At 36.2% G+C, this 14,105-nt stretch overlaps 1 protein-coding gene across 15 annotated transcripts in view; it reads right to left on the bottom strand.

The window, feature by feature from the left end:
* Window positions 1-14,105, bottom strand: part of ACE2 (angiotensin converting enzyme 2) — a 106,799-nt gene that overhangs the window by 40,746 nt on the left and 51,948 nt on the right. For all 15 annotated transcript variants that reach the window (XM_074192383.1, XM_074192392.1, XM_074192380.1 and 12 more), the window contains 2 exons: window positions 8,020-8,178; window positions 140-233 (listed from right to left, as the gene is read on the bottom strand). In XM_074192383.1, the coding sequence (XP_074048484.1) occupies window positions 140-233; window positions 8,020-8,178 (253 nt within the window). The remainder of the gene's footprint in view (window positions 1-139; window positions 234-8,019; window positions 8,179-14,105) is intronic.

Below are 14,105 nucleotides of genomic sequence, written 5' to 3'. Positions count from 1 at the left end.
ACTGGAGAGGGAAAGTGATGACAGGTTAAATATATATATATATCAATCCCTAAGACATGCACACATTTCAAAAACTAAAACCCATTGTCATTTGGAAAACCTGGAAGTGGATGGAAATGGTTTGAAATATAGAGAGTACCTGGTTCAAGGATCAAACATTCCTGAGGATTCCTTGGGTTACAGACTGTTCCCGTGCTGTAGAGAGTACTCATAGTATTCAAGATTGTATTCAGCTAGAATCAAAATATTACATTGTTAGAAAAACCATGACAGAAAATAAATCCAGGATAATTAAGGCTAACATGCTGGCCCTCTGTCTGAAAATGGAATGATTGCTTCATATATATTTTAAACTTCTAGGTGGAACAGTGTATGGAACTCTGGGCTGGGAGTTAGGAAGATCTGAGTTCAAATCCAGCCTCAGGCTTTACATATTGTGTGGTGCTGGGCAAGTCACTTAACCTTGAGGTGACTCAGTTTCTTCATCTATAAAATAAGGGAGAATAATATTACCTGCCTCATAGGGACATTATAAGGATCATATAGTATAACATAGGTAAAGTGCTTTGCACATCTTCAAGGTGTCATATATAAATGTTATTATTATTTTTGTTATGATGATGATGATAATGATGATTAGTGAGGTAGTCTGGTATGGTAGATATAGAACCATACCTGGAATAGATAATACCTGGTTCAAATTTTTCTTCAAATATCTTTTAGCTTGTGTAACCCTGAACAACATGTTTAACCAATTAAAGTCTCAGTTTTCTCACTAACAAAATAAAGATAAAAATAACACCCACTTTACATGGTTGCTGTGAAGGTCAAATGAGAAAATACTGCAATTCTACAAGATTATATTTACCTCATTATATCTCAACTCATTATTTATTGACCCCAAAGAAAATATCTGTCCAGATATAGGTAGCATATTTCTGTCTTTCAAATATGAATATTTGTATAAAAGCTGAGGCAGTTGTTTTGCAGTGGGTGTTTGTGTGTGTGTATATATAGATACTATGAAAAATAGTATATATATATTTGCCATATAATATAGTATATACTATATTATATATCCTTTAATATATTTATTTTATCAAAAGATGTTTCATTTTAGAGATTTGGTTTATATTCTGAAGAGAATGCCTGTGAAAGAAAGAGAAAATATTTCCTGAAGGTGAGAGCTTGAGGTAGAAAGACTAGAAATGATTAATTTTCCCACTGTCTTTCTTCCAAATTGCCTACCTCATTACCACTAATTCTTTCTGAGAAAATTTAGTACAAATAATAGATTAATTTCTTTCCAAAGAACAACAGAAATATTATTCCTGTTTTTCCACCCCCACTGTAGGAAGTTATTTAAGTTATTTGTTCAGACATAGGGCTTCTTTAGGGATGCTTTTCTCCTCAAGTATTATCCTCTAATACCCAACAAGGCTGAAAAATTCTACTGTTCTATGGTAGGAAAATACACTGCAATCAAGATTGTGTTATAGTAAAAGAATAAGCCTGGAATTATGATCTAGGCTTAAAATTCTACTTACAACCAGTCATTTAACATTTCTGCACCTCAACTTCCACATCTCTCAAATGGGGATGATGCTACTTGTAACAGAATTATTGTAAGGAGCATGCCCATGTAAACCATGAAGTGTTGCATAAATATAGATGATGATGATGATGATGATGATTATATAACAGATTCAGAAGTAAATGAGATTATGCTATTGTACAGTTGTTTTCAGTCATGTTCAAATCCTCATAACTCATGTAGGGTTTTCTTGACAAAGATACTGTCATTTCCTTCTCCAGAACATTTTACAGATGAAGAAACTGAGGCAAATGGGGTTAAGTGACTTGCCCAGGGTCACACAACTAGTAAGAGTCTGAGGCTGGATTTTAATTCAGAAGTTTTCTTGACCCCAGACTCAACATTCTGTGCACTCTGGCACCCCTAGTGGTCCTAGAGGAGACTACAGAAGTTGGCTGATTAAATACCTTCATTTTACATTTGAGGAAATTGAGATCCAGTGGGGTAAACTGTCCTAAACACATAGCACAGTGCCTGAAATACTGTAAGGGAAACTGAGGCCCACAGAAATTACAGTTCTTGGGCAAAACCACACAAAGCATAAATGAAAGAAATAGGATTCAAATGTAGATCCTTTGACTGCAAATGCCAGATTTTTTTTCATTCTGACTTTCATTATTCAATTTTTTTTTAGAAAATCCATAATTTCATTGGTATCAGCATTTTTTCCAGTAATATAAGGACACATCACATTCCCTCCATTTCCATAAGTTTCTGTGACCAAAACAATTCATTACTTAGTGGCCAATTTCTGGTAATAAAACTTACTGAAGTCTGCTAAGCTGATTCCTTAAGTAGAGACAGATAGACCAGTCTTTCCAGTCAGGGAGAATCTGGCACAAATCTCGAGAAGGGGTTGTTTCATTTTTTGTATTATATCCCCAGTAAACTGGTACAGTGTCTGGCACATAAATACTAGGGTAGGCAATTGATTTATCTTTGGGTCCATGCTGTAATAATACATCAGAGTAGGACTTCAGTGAAAAAAGTAGTTGTAATTATTATTAAAAGATTGGGAGAAAAAAAACTTTGGGTAGCTTTGTACAATGTGGTAGAGATTGAAAATCTCTGCACATACAGATATGACATACTAAAGCCAGTTAACATACTTTAAGCCTTGGAAAAAACAAAATTATTAGAAGAATGATCATAGATGAATATCAGGTAAACTTGAGCTGATGGACATATTGATTTTTTAAATATTCTTGCTCGTTTAGTTTTTCACTATTGTTAAGTTTCCAGTTTTCTTGCAGTCCTGTGTACAGCAAAACTGAATCGATCAGTCCTCTGAATGACATTTGCAGAGCTGCCCTAGATCTCAGAGAAATGGGAAACCCTATTTTATAAGATCTTCACTACTTGCAATGCATAATTCAGTATCATAAAATGCAAATAGGAACTACAGTGATCACAGACAGGAAGCTAAAGCAATGGACAGAGCCAAAAAAGAGCAGGGTCCAAATTATTACAAATACTGATCAGTGTGATCTTGAACAAGTCAGCCCATCTTGATATGCCTTATTTTTCTCATCTATAAAATTAGTGTTTGATTAGATAATCCCTAATCTAGTATGTTACTAAATAATCCATTTCTCATTCTAAATTTTTTTGCTAAAATCCTTTCTTGCTCTAAACTATTTTATTCTAAGTCAATCAAAGATGCTACTACAACAAAAAATAACAGATAAAAAGAAGTTAATCATAATGCATCTCTAGAAATAAGGTTTTCCTTTTGAATGTTAATATTTTTATTTTCCCACTTACATATAGAAGCAATTTTTAAACTTCATCTTTTTTACAGTTTTGAGTTACAAATTATTTTCCTCTTTCCCTTGCCTCTTCATTGAGAAGGTAAGCAATTTGATATAGATTACACATGTGCAGTTATGCAAAACATATTTCCAAGTTAGTCATTCTTTGAAAGAAAATAGACAATAATAAAGAAAAGTAAAGCCAGTAAAAAAAAGTATGCTTCTATTTGCATTCAGAATCCATCAGTTTTCTCTGGAGGTAGATAGCATATTTCATGATAGTTCCTTCAGAATGGTCTTGAATATTTGTATTGTCAGGAATATCCAAGTCATTCACAATTAATCATTATATAATATTGCCTTTACTGTGTAAAATGATCTCCTGGTTCTGCTCATTTCACTATGCATCAGTGCATGTAAATCTTTCCAGGTTTTTCTGAAAGTTTCCCAGAGAACTGGGATTCTTTCTTTCTTTTTATTTGTGTACAAGTGATTTTTTTATATAATACTAAAATATTCTTGTTTAAGAGTAAACATAATACCCCCAAAAAATATTGACCTCATGAGAAATAAAGTAAAGGAAAGAAAAAAAATGTGCTTCAGTCTGTGTTCAGACACCACCAGCTGTCTCAGGTGGATCACATTCTTTATAAGTCCATCACAAAAGCTACTTCCATATTTTTCCACCATTGCCATGCTGATCGCAAATCACTCCACCCATACCTCCCCACTATAATATACTATATTTTCACTCTCCTTTCACTCTATCCCTCTTCTAAAATGTGCTGTAGGGTAGCTCAGTGGTGCAGTGGACTGATCACTGACCCTGGGGCCAAGAGGCCCTGAGATCATATATCACCCCTGTGGCCCAGCAACTACTCCACCCTGTGGTCCTGGACAGGCCATCCAATCTCAGCCTCTTGAAAGAAGTAAAAAAAAATGTGTTATATCTGACCCCTCTCCCCCACAATCCATCATCTCTTCCATCACCCATATCCCCCCTTCTCCCATCCCCATTCTCTCCTTTTTACTCTAGATGTCTATACCCCATTGAGTGTATATGCTGTTTCCTCTCCAAGCCACCTCTGATGAAAGCAAAGGTTCCCTCATTCCCCAAAGGTTCCCTCATTCCTCCTTGCCTTCCCCCTTCCATATCATTGCAATAGCTCATTGCAATAAAAAAATCTTATTATACTAAATATCTTATACTATTCCACCTCTCCTTTCTCTTACTCCCAGTACATTTCCGTTTTAGCCATTGACTCCATTTTTACAATATATTATATCTTCAAATTCAGTTCTCTCCTATGTTTCATCTATACAAGCTCCTTCTACCTGCTCTATTAAATGAGAAGTTTTATATGAGTATTATCAGTATCATTCTTCTATGCAGGAATACATGCAGTTCATCATCATTAAGTCCCTCATGTTTTACCCTTTTCCTCTGCTCTCTATGCTTCACCTGAGTCTTGTATTTGAAGGTCAAACTTTCTGTTCAGCTCTGGTTGTTTCAACAGGAACATTTGAAATTCCCCTGGTTCATTGAAAGTCCATCTTTTCCCCTGGAAGAGGTTGTTCAGTTTTGCTAGGTAGTTGATTCTCAGTTGCATTCCAAGCTCTTTTGCTTTCCAGAATATTATATTCCAAGCCCTATGAGCCCTTAATGTAGTTGCTGCTAAATCCTGTGATCCTGACTGTATCACCATGATACTTGAATTGTGCCCTTCTGGCTACTTGTAATATTTTCTCATTGACTTGGGTGTTTTGGAACTTGGCTATAATATTCCTGGGGGTTAGTTTTTTTTTTTGGATCTCTTTCCAGGTGAGATCGGTGGATTCCCTCCATTTCTATTTTGCCCTCTACTTCTAGGATATCTGGGCAATTTTCCTGTAGAAATTCTTTTAAAATGAAGTCAAAGCTATTTTCCTGATCATGACTTTCAGGTATCCCAATAATTTTTAAATTATCTTTCCTGAATTTGTTTTCCAGATTAGTTGTTTTGCCAATGAGATGTTTCACATTTTCTTCTAATTTTTCATTCTTTTGGTGTTAAAGTATTGTGTCTTGACTTCTTGTAAAGTCAACAGCTTCCTTTAGGTCCATTCTATATCTAAAGGATTTGTTTTCCTCAGAGAGCTTTCTTATCTCTTTTTTTTCCCATCTGGCCGATTCTGCTTTTTAAAGTATTCTTCTCCTCAATAACCTTTTGAACTGTTTTATACATTTGACTTATGCTGGTTTTTAAATGTTATTTTCTTCAGCATTTCTTTGGATCACCTTGACTAAGCTGCTGACTTCATTTTCATGTTTTTCCTGCATCTCTCTCATTTCTTTTCCCAATTTTTCTTCTATCTCCCTTACTTGATTTTCAAAATCTTTTTTGAGCTTTGTCATAGCCTGAGCCCAATTTCCGTTTTTTTCTTGAAGTCTTCAGATGCAAGAGCTTGTACTTCCTTATCTTCAGATTGAGTATTTTAATCCTTCTTGGGATCATAAACAATATATTTCTCAATGATGTTTTTCTTTTTTCTCTGTTTATTCATTTCTCCAGCCTGTGCCTGGTTTGGGGATTCTTCCTGACTTTTTAAGTATTATTGGGGCACCCCCCCCACCAAGGATCTCAGTGTGTGAAGCTTTGACTTCCCTCCTGGTCTGTGAATGACCACAATCGTACCCCTCTGCTACAGGGCTGAGCTGGTGGGGGGGGCTGTTCTATGGGGGGTGGGGCTAGATTGCAATCAGGTTCTGAATGTGGTCAGAGCCCCAGAGTCCTGTTCTTGGTACAGAGGACAGCTCTATGAAGTCTCTTTCCACTCCCCTACCTTCAGTGGGCTGAGTATGCAAAGCTCAGTTGCCTGGGGGGTCCTGCTTGTTGACTCCATGCCTCCTTCTGTTTCCTGGATCTGGGCTGCCAAGGCCACTGATGCTGAGCTGACCTGATGAATGCTGCAACCACCCTGAGAGTCTGGGCTTCTCAAGATCACTCTGGCAGAGGTCCCCTCCACTGGTCCTCCAATTTGTACCCAGTGCTCCATGGGATGTAGGTCAGGAAACTGCCCCCACTGGCATGAGCCAAGGATCCCAGGCCCCTGTGAGGCTGAAGCTTCTTCACTCTGGAAAGCTGCCCCTCTAACCCTGTGGGGCAGACCCTTTCCATTATTTTCCAGGTTACCTTGGGCTGGAGAATTGCCTCACTGGATATTTCTGTGGGTTCTGTCTCTCAAAAATTTAGTTAGAGTCATAATTTTAAGATTTTTGAAATATAATGGAGAAAACACCTAGGAAAGACTCTTCTGTTGCCATCTTGGCTCCACCCCCGGAACTAGAGCTGGGATTCTTAACCCAGCATCTGTGAACTGTTTTTATATAACTAGGTAGATTATAGATACCCCTATAGGTGACAGACAGATAAAAAGGAGAGGGAAAAAGAGAGATAGAAGGAAACAGACAGAGACAAATAAATAGATGACAGCTATTTAGAAATATCAGGAAGATGGATGATAGCAACATCTAGATATCTTCATGTATTTAAGAATTTATAATGTATATTTATCTATATCATGACATAATATATAAAAATGTGCTATGTGTAGAGATAAATATATAAATTATATGTAGAGATTCTATCTTTGTAGCTATCTCAATCTCTGTAGATTGCTATCTGTAGAAACTGAGATAGGTAGAGGTGATACAGATATAGATATCTGTCTAAAAAGAGAGAAAAATAGATGTCAACCTAATGATAGAGTTACTGACCCAGCATTTCAATATAATTGACTTTCTTTGAAATGTATATATTTAATTTTATGCATTTAAAAAAGATTATTTTAAGTTCATAGTCTTCACAAGACTTTCAAAAGATTCTATGACATATAGCAGATTAAGAAACCTTGTGCTTAGAATAAAGAAGAAATTTGGTCAGATCATTTCAGGAAGAGAATAAAAACTTTATGGCAAAAAGAAGAATAATTAGGGATTCAGTTTCTTTATAGGTCTGTCTGAAAAATGAAAGTATTTGATGCTGCCAAATAATAACAACAATAATAATAATAACAACCACAGCTCACATTTTGTTATCTTTTCTTGGTATTACAATAACCTAGCTGAGGGAGGTAGAGCAGGTATTATGAGTCTCTTTTAAAAACTGAGGTTAGGTGAGTTATCTGAGGAGAACCACCCCTATAGACTTCTAGCCCAGTGTTTTTTCCACAGCACCAGGGCAATGGGGTCTTCTTCTGAATTAAATCCACCTTTCAGAGCATCCTGGACCTTGGAAAGCAAACTCATACACAAAATTCCCTTGAAAATCAGTAAGATATTTGTAGATCAGTTTCATTTTCTAAAAGGTTAAGAAAATTCCTACCTCTTATATTGCATGCTACCTCCCTCTATTTCCCACCAAGTAGCATTTTAGCTTTAGGGCAGCTAAATGGTGAAGTGGATAGTGTGGTGGACCTGGGGTCAAGAAGATTTGGGTTCAAATCCAGCTTCAATCACCTATTAGTTGTGTGAGCCTGGGACACTCACTTAACTTTCCTAATCTGTAAAATGAACTGGAGATGGAAATGGCAAAAAACACTAGTATCTTTGCCAAAAAAAGGTCACAAAGAATAGAAACTATTGAAAAATGACTAAACATCTAGTGACCAGCACATTAGATTTAGCCAACTTACCCGTGCATTCTTCTCAGCTGATAACACCGCAGCTCCTTTCTGTTGGAGAGACTTAAGTTGAAGTTTGATCTGGGGATCTGAAATTTCATTTAGTGAAAATTTTCTGGAAGCATTGGATTGGAGATTATAAAATTCAGACCACCTGGCTGCTGCTTCATTCTGTAACGCAAAAAGAGGAAGTCAGAATCATTGAACTGCTTCAACAGATGTGAATGAGGGATGTAGTAAAGGCAAGCCCCTGGGAGAGAATGCTTCTTGAGGAGAATCTAATTTTTTCCCCAAAAGACTTAATTCTCTTCTTTGTTCAGGGTCAAAACTCAAAGCTATGGTTTATCTACGAACTCTCTGGGATCAAATTCCTACTCTTTATCCTTAGTTATTATCCATGTTGTTGGGGCAGCTAGGTGGTGCAGTGGATAGAGCACTAGTCCTGAAGTCAGGAGGACCTGAGTTCAAATATGTCCTCAGACACCTAATAATTGCCAAGCTGTGGGACCTTGGAAGTCACTTAACCCCATTGTCTTAAATAATAAAAATTAAAAAAAAATTATCCCTGTTGTTGCTGCTGCTGCTGCTGCTTCCAAACCATACCATCAGAGACTATGGCTATGAATCCATTGGGACTGTATATCCTCATCTTTAACCCTGTCCAGCTGACTCCTTTTTTATCTCTCACTCTGAACTATATTCAAATAAAATTTGTCATTGCCTCTGGCTATAGTGTATCAGTGGACTTGTCCTAATATTCCATTCACCATTCCTGAGACTTTCCAAGCTATTATAAGCTTCCCTGGCTATTACTCTCCTTTAAAGTAGTCTTTCACTTTTTAAACAAATTCTTCATGGGCTGACACTCTTTAGTTCTTATATTTAAATCCTTATTGCTTTCTACAGTGCATCACATATAGCAAAAATTTATGAATAAATGAAAATGCTCTTTCTCTCCATTCTTAAATAGCTTACTTAATTCTCTTGTTTCTCCAGAGCTCAAAGATTAGGGTCAGCAGGTTAACATACATTTTGGGTCTAATGACCATACTTTCCAAGTCCAGTTTCTAGGAGTTTAAGACCCTTTCCTTATCTTCCTTGAACTGCAGAGACTTAAGAATTTTTGTCCTTAACAGCCTGACATAATAAAGGTGAGAGTTTATTGGTCATCAAAAGAACAATTGTGAACTAGTAACAACAATATGAAAGAATTCTTTAAATCACTAAAATTTAAAATACAAAAAATACAAATCAAAAATTTTGAAGTTTCATTTCACATTCATTGAATTGGGAATGATGACAAAATATGGGAATAGTCAATGTTTAGAAGTGGTAGAGAAAGAGAAGTATACTTGAGGCATTGTTGGTGGATAGGTGAATTAGAACAATTATTAGATGGAGTGGAGAAAATCTATACTCTGACCCAGAAATTCTACTGTTAGCCACAAATGCTAAGTATGCTACATAAAGAAAGGATTCATATTCAAAATATTTCTGGCACTATTTTTTTGTATTGTGAAGAACTAGAAACAAAATAGGTGTACATAAATTGTCTATACGTGGCAAATATTTGTAATGACATGTTACAAGATGCTACCTTTGATCCAGCAATACCACTACTGGGTCTGTACCCTGAAGAGATTATGAAAAAGGGTAAAAGCATCACCCGTACAAAAATGTTCATAGCAGCTCTGTTTGTGGTGGCAAAGAAAATGGCTTAAAAACTGTGGTATATGTATGTGATGGAACACCATGGTTTTATTAGAAACCAGGAGAGATGGGAATTCAGAGAAGCCTGGAAGGATTTGCATGAACCGATGCTGAGCAAGATGAGCAGAACCAGAAGAACATTATACACCCTAACAGCAACATGGGAGTGACGATCAACCTTAATATACTTGCTCATACCAACAGGGCAGCAAGTAGGCACAATTTTGGGGTGTCTGTGATGGAGAATGATATCTGTATCCTGAGAAAGAATTGTGGAGTTTGAACAAAGACCAAGGACTATTACCTTTAATTTTCAAAAATGCTGTCTTATTATGTAATTCTGCTATATCTCATACTATTTGTTTCTTCCTTAAGGATATGAATTCTCTCTCATCACATTCAACTTAGATAAATCCATACTATGGGAATGATGTAAAGACTAACAAACTGCCTTCTATGGGGGTGGGTGGGGGGAGGGAAGTGAGATTGAGGGAAAAAATGTAAAACTAAGAATAAATAAAACCTTTCTACATAAAAAAGAAATGAACAAAATGAGTACAGAGAAATATGGAAAGGTTTCCAAGAATTATGCAAAGTAAGCAAAGCCAAGAAAATAATATTATGCAAAAATTATATCATCAACATATATAGAAAGTGTAATCACCACAAAAATACTCAGATTTGGATGTTGGGAAATTATAAAGAACAAGTTTGACTCCAAAGAAGAGACAGATAGAAGAAGCCTCTTCCTGTACCTTTGTAAAGGTGGGGAGTCCATGATGTGGAATGCTGAACTAATGTTAGATTTTCTTAAAAATGTACTTATTATTTGATTGGGGGAGGGGTTTCTCCCTTTCCTTTCTCTATTCCTTTTTCTTTTTCTTCTTTTTTTTTAAGTTTTTGCAAGGCAAACAGGGTTAAGTGGCTTGCCCAAGGCCACATGGCTAGGTAATTATTAAGTGTCTGAGACCGGATTTGAACTCAGGTACTCCTGACTCCAGGGCCAGTGCTTTATCCACTATGCCACTTAGCCACCCCTCTCTATTCCTTTTTAAGGAAAAAATTCTGTGCTATAAGGGATAGCTGTTTGAGAAAGGCAAAGGAGGAATTCAAGGGAAAAAATAAGTTATGTTAAAATAAAAAATATCAATAAAAAACCCTATTCCTTAAAATTGGGGTTTGTGGATACTATTAAGGGCAAAACTTTAAAGCTCCTAATACCAATGTTTGAGGGAGAGAATGCCCACTAAAGCATTTTAAGAATGGGAATTCTAAAAGCTCTATGATACTGTAGAATCTCTTATCCTGTAAAACAATCCTCACTCAGGCATCAAATTGGATTTAAGAGGGATTCAGTGATGGGACCTACAAAATTGTTTGGAATTTTTTGACAAATAAACAGAAAGTTTGTGCAAGGTAATCCAATATGTTCACCATTTGGCAGATTTTTAAAAATCTATCCATGCACTTCCTGATTTTCTCTTCAGAATTCTATCAAGCAGGTAGGCTTTCTTAATCTTGTAAATTACTTCCAAGCTTAGCATGTCCAAAATTTACTCTCATTTCCTATCTTCTTCAGTTTAAAATCCCATTTCTGTCTCCTATGGCAACTAGGACTTGCTATACCTTAAATCAATTCAGTTCAATTTATTAATGATTAGATGGATACTCATTGGAACAAACCTCCAGATCAAGACCTGCATTGAATACAGAGGAAGTATTAGAAATTTTCCTTACCCTTTAGAAGTTCCTATGTGTCTTTTGGTCCAACCTTTCATTTTACATATGAGGAAAGTGGGATGCAGATAAGATGCCCATAAGAAAGACAAGAAACTAAGAACAATTAAATAATAGTGAATGACTATATATGGCTAGATACCCAATAAGTGGTTTAGAGGGTTTTAAGTGGCTTATAGGCAATTGATGCTAAAGGAATTCAGAGGGAGCAAATAAATATGGAAGACCATGGTTGGGAAAGCCTTCATGAAGGTAGTAGGACTTGATCTGAGTGTAACCAAAAATGTTTGAAGAGCACTGCTTTAGAAGAGTAATCTGACAACACTGATGAAAAAAGAAGGGCAGGGAAACCTACAGCATCAGTCCAAGTAAGAGATAATGAGGTCTGAAGTGGGAATGATAAGGAGGGAGACAGATATTATTTCATATCACGAAAATCTCAGTTCCTATTAATAGAAGAATAGGCTGTACTGTAGAAAAGAATCAAAGGGCAGGAGACAGGTGCTAGAAACAAGAAATGAGTCTAGTTAGACTCCTCACCAAAATTCCATTCCTTTTCTCTGTCCTTATATTTCATTCTTTCCATCATCACTCATCCAAATTCCAACCCCAAGTCAAAAACTTACAGGACTAGCTCGCAATTAAATATTTCATTAAAATTTTAAAATTTCTGGAACTTATAAAACTACTCCCTAAGGACCTATAATTTCCTCTAGTCATTTTTATAAAGAATAGGTGTATTTATATAAGGCTCTTTGCTTCCATCTGGTACTTTTAGCCTCAGACCTCTGCACTTTAGAAACACTAGAACAATGGCTCTCTAATTACACCCTCTTTTTTTTTGACCTGATGGTTTTCTTTGTAATGTTATTTTAAGTGTTTTTACTGTCCACAAACTATTACTACTCAATCAAAATAAAGTGAAACCTCAAATTGTTCTTCAATAGAATGAAAGACCGTATACCCTGATTGCACAATCCAGAAGGCAGATTTTTTTTCTTTTTAAATGAACTCTACAAGTCTACAATGTTTTTCCACACAGCCTCTAACCACTGTAGAATATTAAAAAGAGAAGATTGTTCATGATGTTTTTTAAAATAGACATTAAGAAAGGAAAAGCAGCAAAAGCCAAAGTAAAAAAAAGTCTTGGCAGCTCTGGGTATTTGGTGATTCTGAAGACTATATTTATCATACATTTGTTCTGTTCTAGAAAGATTCAAACTCAAAAGCATATTAGGGATTCTCTAATCTAATTCCTGGGCAGCTAGATGGCACAGTGGATAGAGTGTCAAGCCTGGGGTCAGTTGGAGTCCACCTCCTGAGTTCAAATCAGGCTTCAGTTATTACCTGTATGACCCTGGGAAAGTCACTTAAGCCCCTTTGCCTTAGTTTCCTCATTTGTAAACTGAGCTGGAGTAAATGACAAAACACTCAAGTATCTTTGCAATAAAATCCTAAATGGGGTCATGAAGACTCGATTGAACAGCAACAAACCCAATTCTTCCATTTTAAAATGCTGTTTCCTTCAAGAAGTACAGTAGGGAGAGACAAAAGAGTGTCATAGCTGGTGACAAGGATGGACTTAAATCTAGTTGCTCTTTCTAGGGCAATGAGTATTAATTACACTCTTATGTGATCATGTTTTCTTTTATTCACTAAAATGTAAGCTCTCTGAGGCCAGCTCTTAAATTCATAGAATCATACTCTTGAGGTAGAAGAGAACCTGGGGTTGTTTGGTTCAAGTTCCTCAAATTACAGATGAGGAAACTGAGGCTCAGGAAGGCCTAAATAACTTCTCAGTATCATACTGTTACCTTTTGTAATCTTTGCATACCTAACACATGACCCCCAAAGCTTAATACTGTGTCACAAAAAGGCAATTAAAAGTGTGGCTTGCTAAATTCAATTAAACTAACCATATTGAAAATAAATGAAAATGGTTGAGGGGAAGGAAAACAATCTTTCTGACTTCTACCTACCAATTGCTGCAGTTTGAGACTGCAAACTGCTTTGAAAAAAGCCCAGAAATATATTGCATTTTTGTTCTAAGTAATCATTGCAACATAAGCCCATCCATGGTAAGTTTTTTGCCCATTTATCCTACTTTGGAAAGCTGATTTTTTAAAATAGTATTGTGAGGTTTATTTGTGCAGAGGAACTATCCCAGAGTTGCTCTTTTTATAGGAAACAACTCATCCTTTTCAATACTCTCTGAGTCAACTTTTGCTTTGACTGAGTGATAGCAAAACATTATCTTATCACAATGGATGTAAGAGATGAGAACAGGTCAAAGGCAGAAACTGTAAAAGAGTTGAATGTGAATTTAGGAATTATGTACTTCAATGCTTTCATTTTACAGATCTTAGATTTAAAGCTACAAGGGACCTCAAAAGTCAACTAGTCCAGCTCTCTCATTTTACCGATGAGGAAACTGAGGGTAGAGAGGATAAGTGATTTGCCCAAAACTATGCAGGTAATAACAGTAAAGAACAGTCAGGTGGTGCAGTGTATAGAGGAGTGAGCCTGGAGTCAGAAAGACTCATTTTTTTAAGTCCAAATCTAGCCTCATACACTTACTAGTTTGTGACCTGGGCACATCACTTAATCCTGCTTATCTCAATTTTCTCAGCTGTAAAATGACTTGTAGGACA

Source organism: Macrotis lagotis, chromosome 6 (genome assembly GCF_037893015.1).
Source record: "Macrotis lagotis isolate mMagLag1 chromosome 6, bilby.v1.9.chrom.fasta, whole genome shotgun sequence".
In the NCBI taxonomy this organism is placed as follows: domain Eukaryota; kingdom Metazoa; phylum Chordata; class Mammalia; order Peramelemorphia; family Peramelidae; genus Macrotis; species Macrotis lagotis.
Note: the sequence above shows the minus strand (reverse complement) of the source record. Positions and strands in the feature narration are given on the sequence as shown.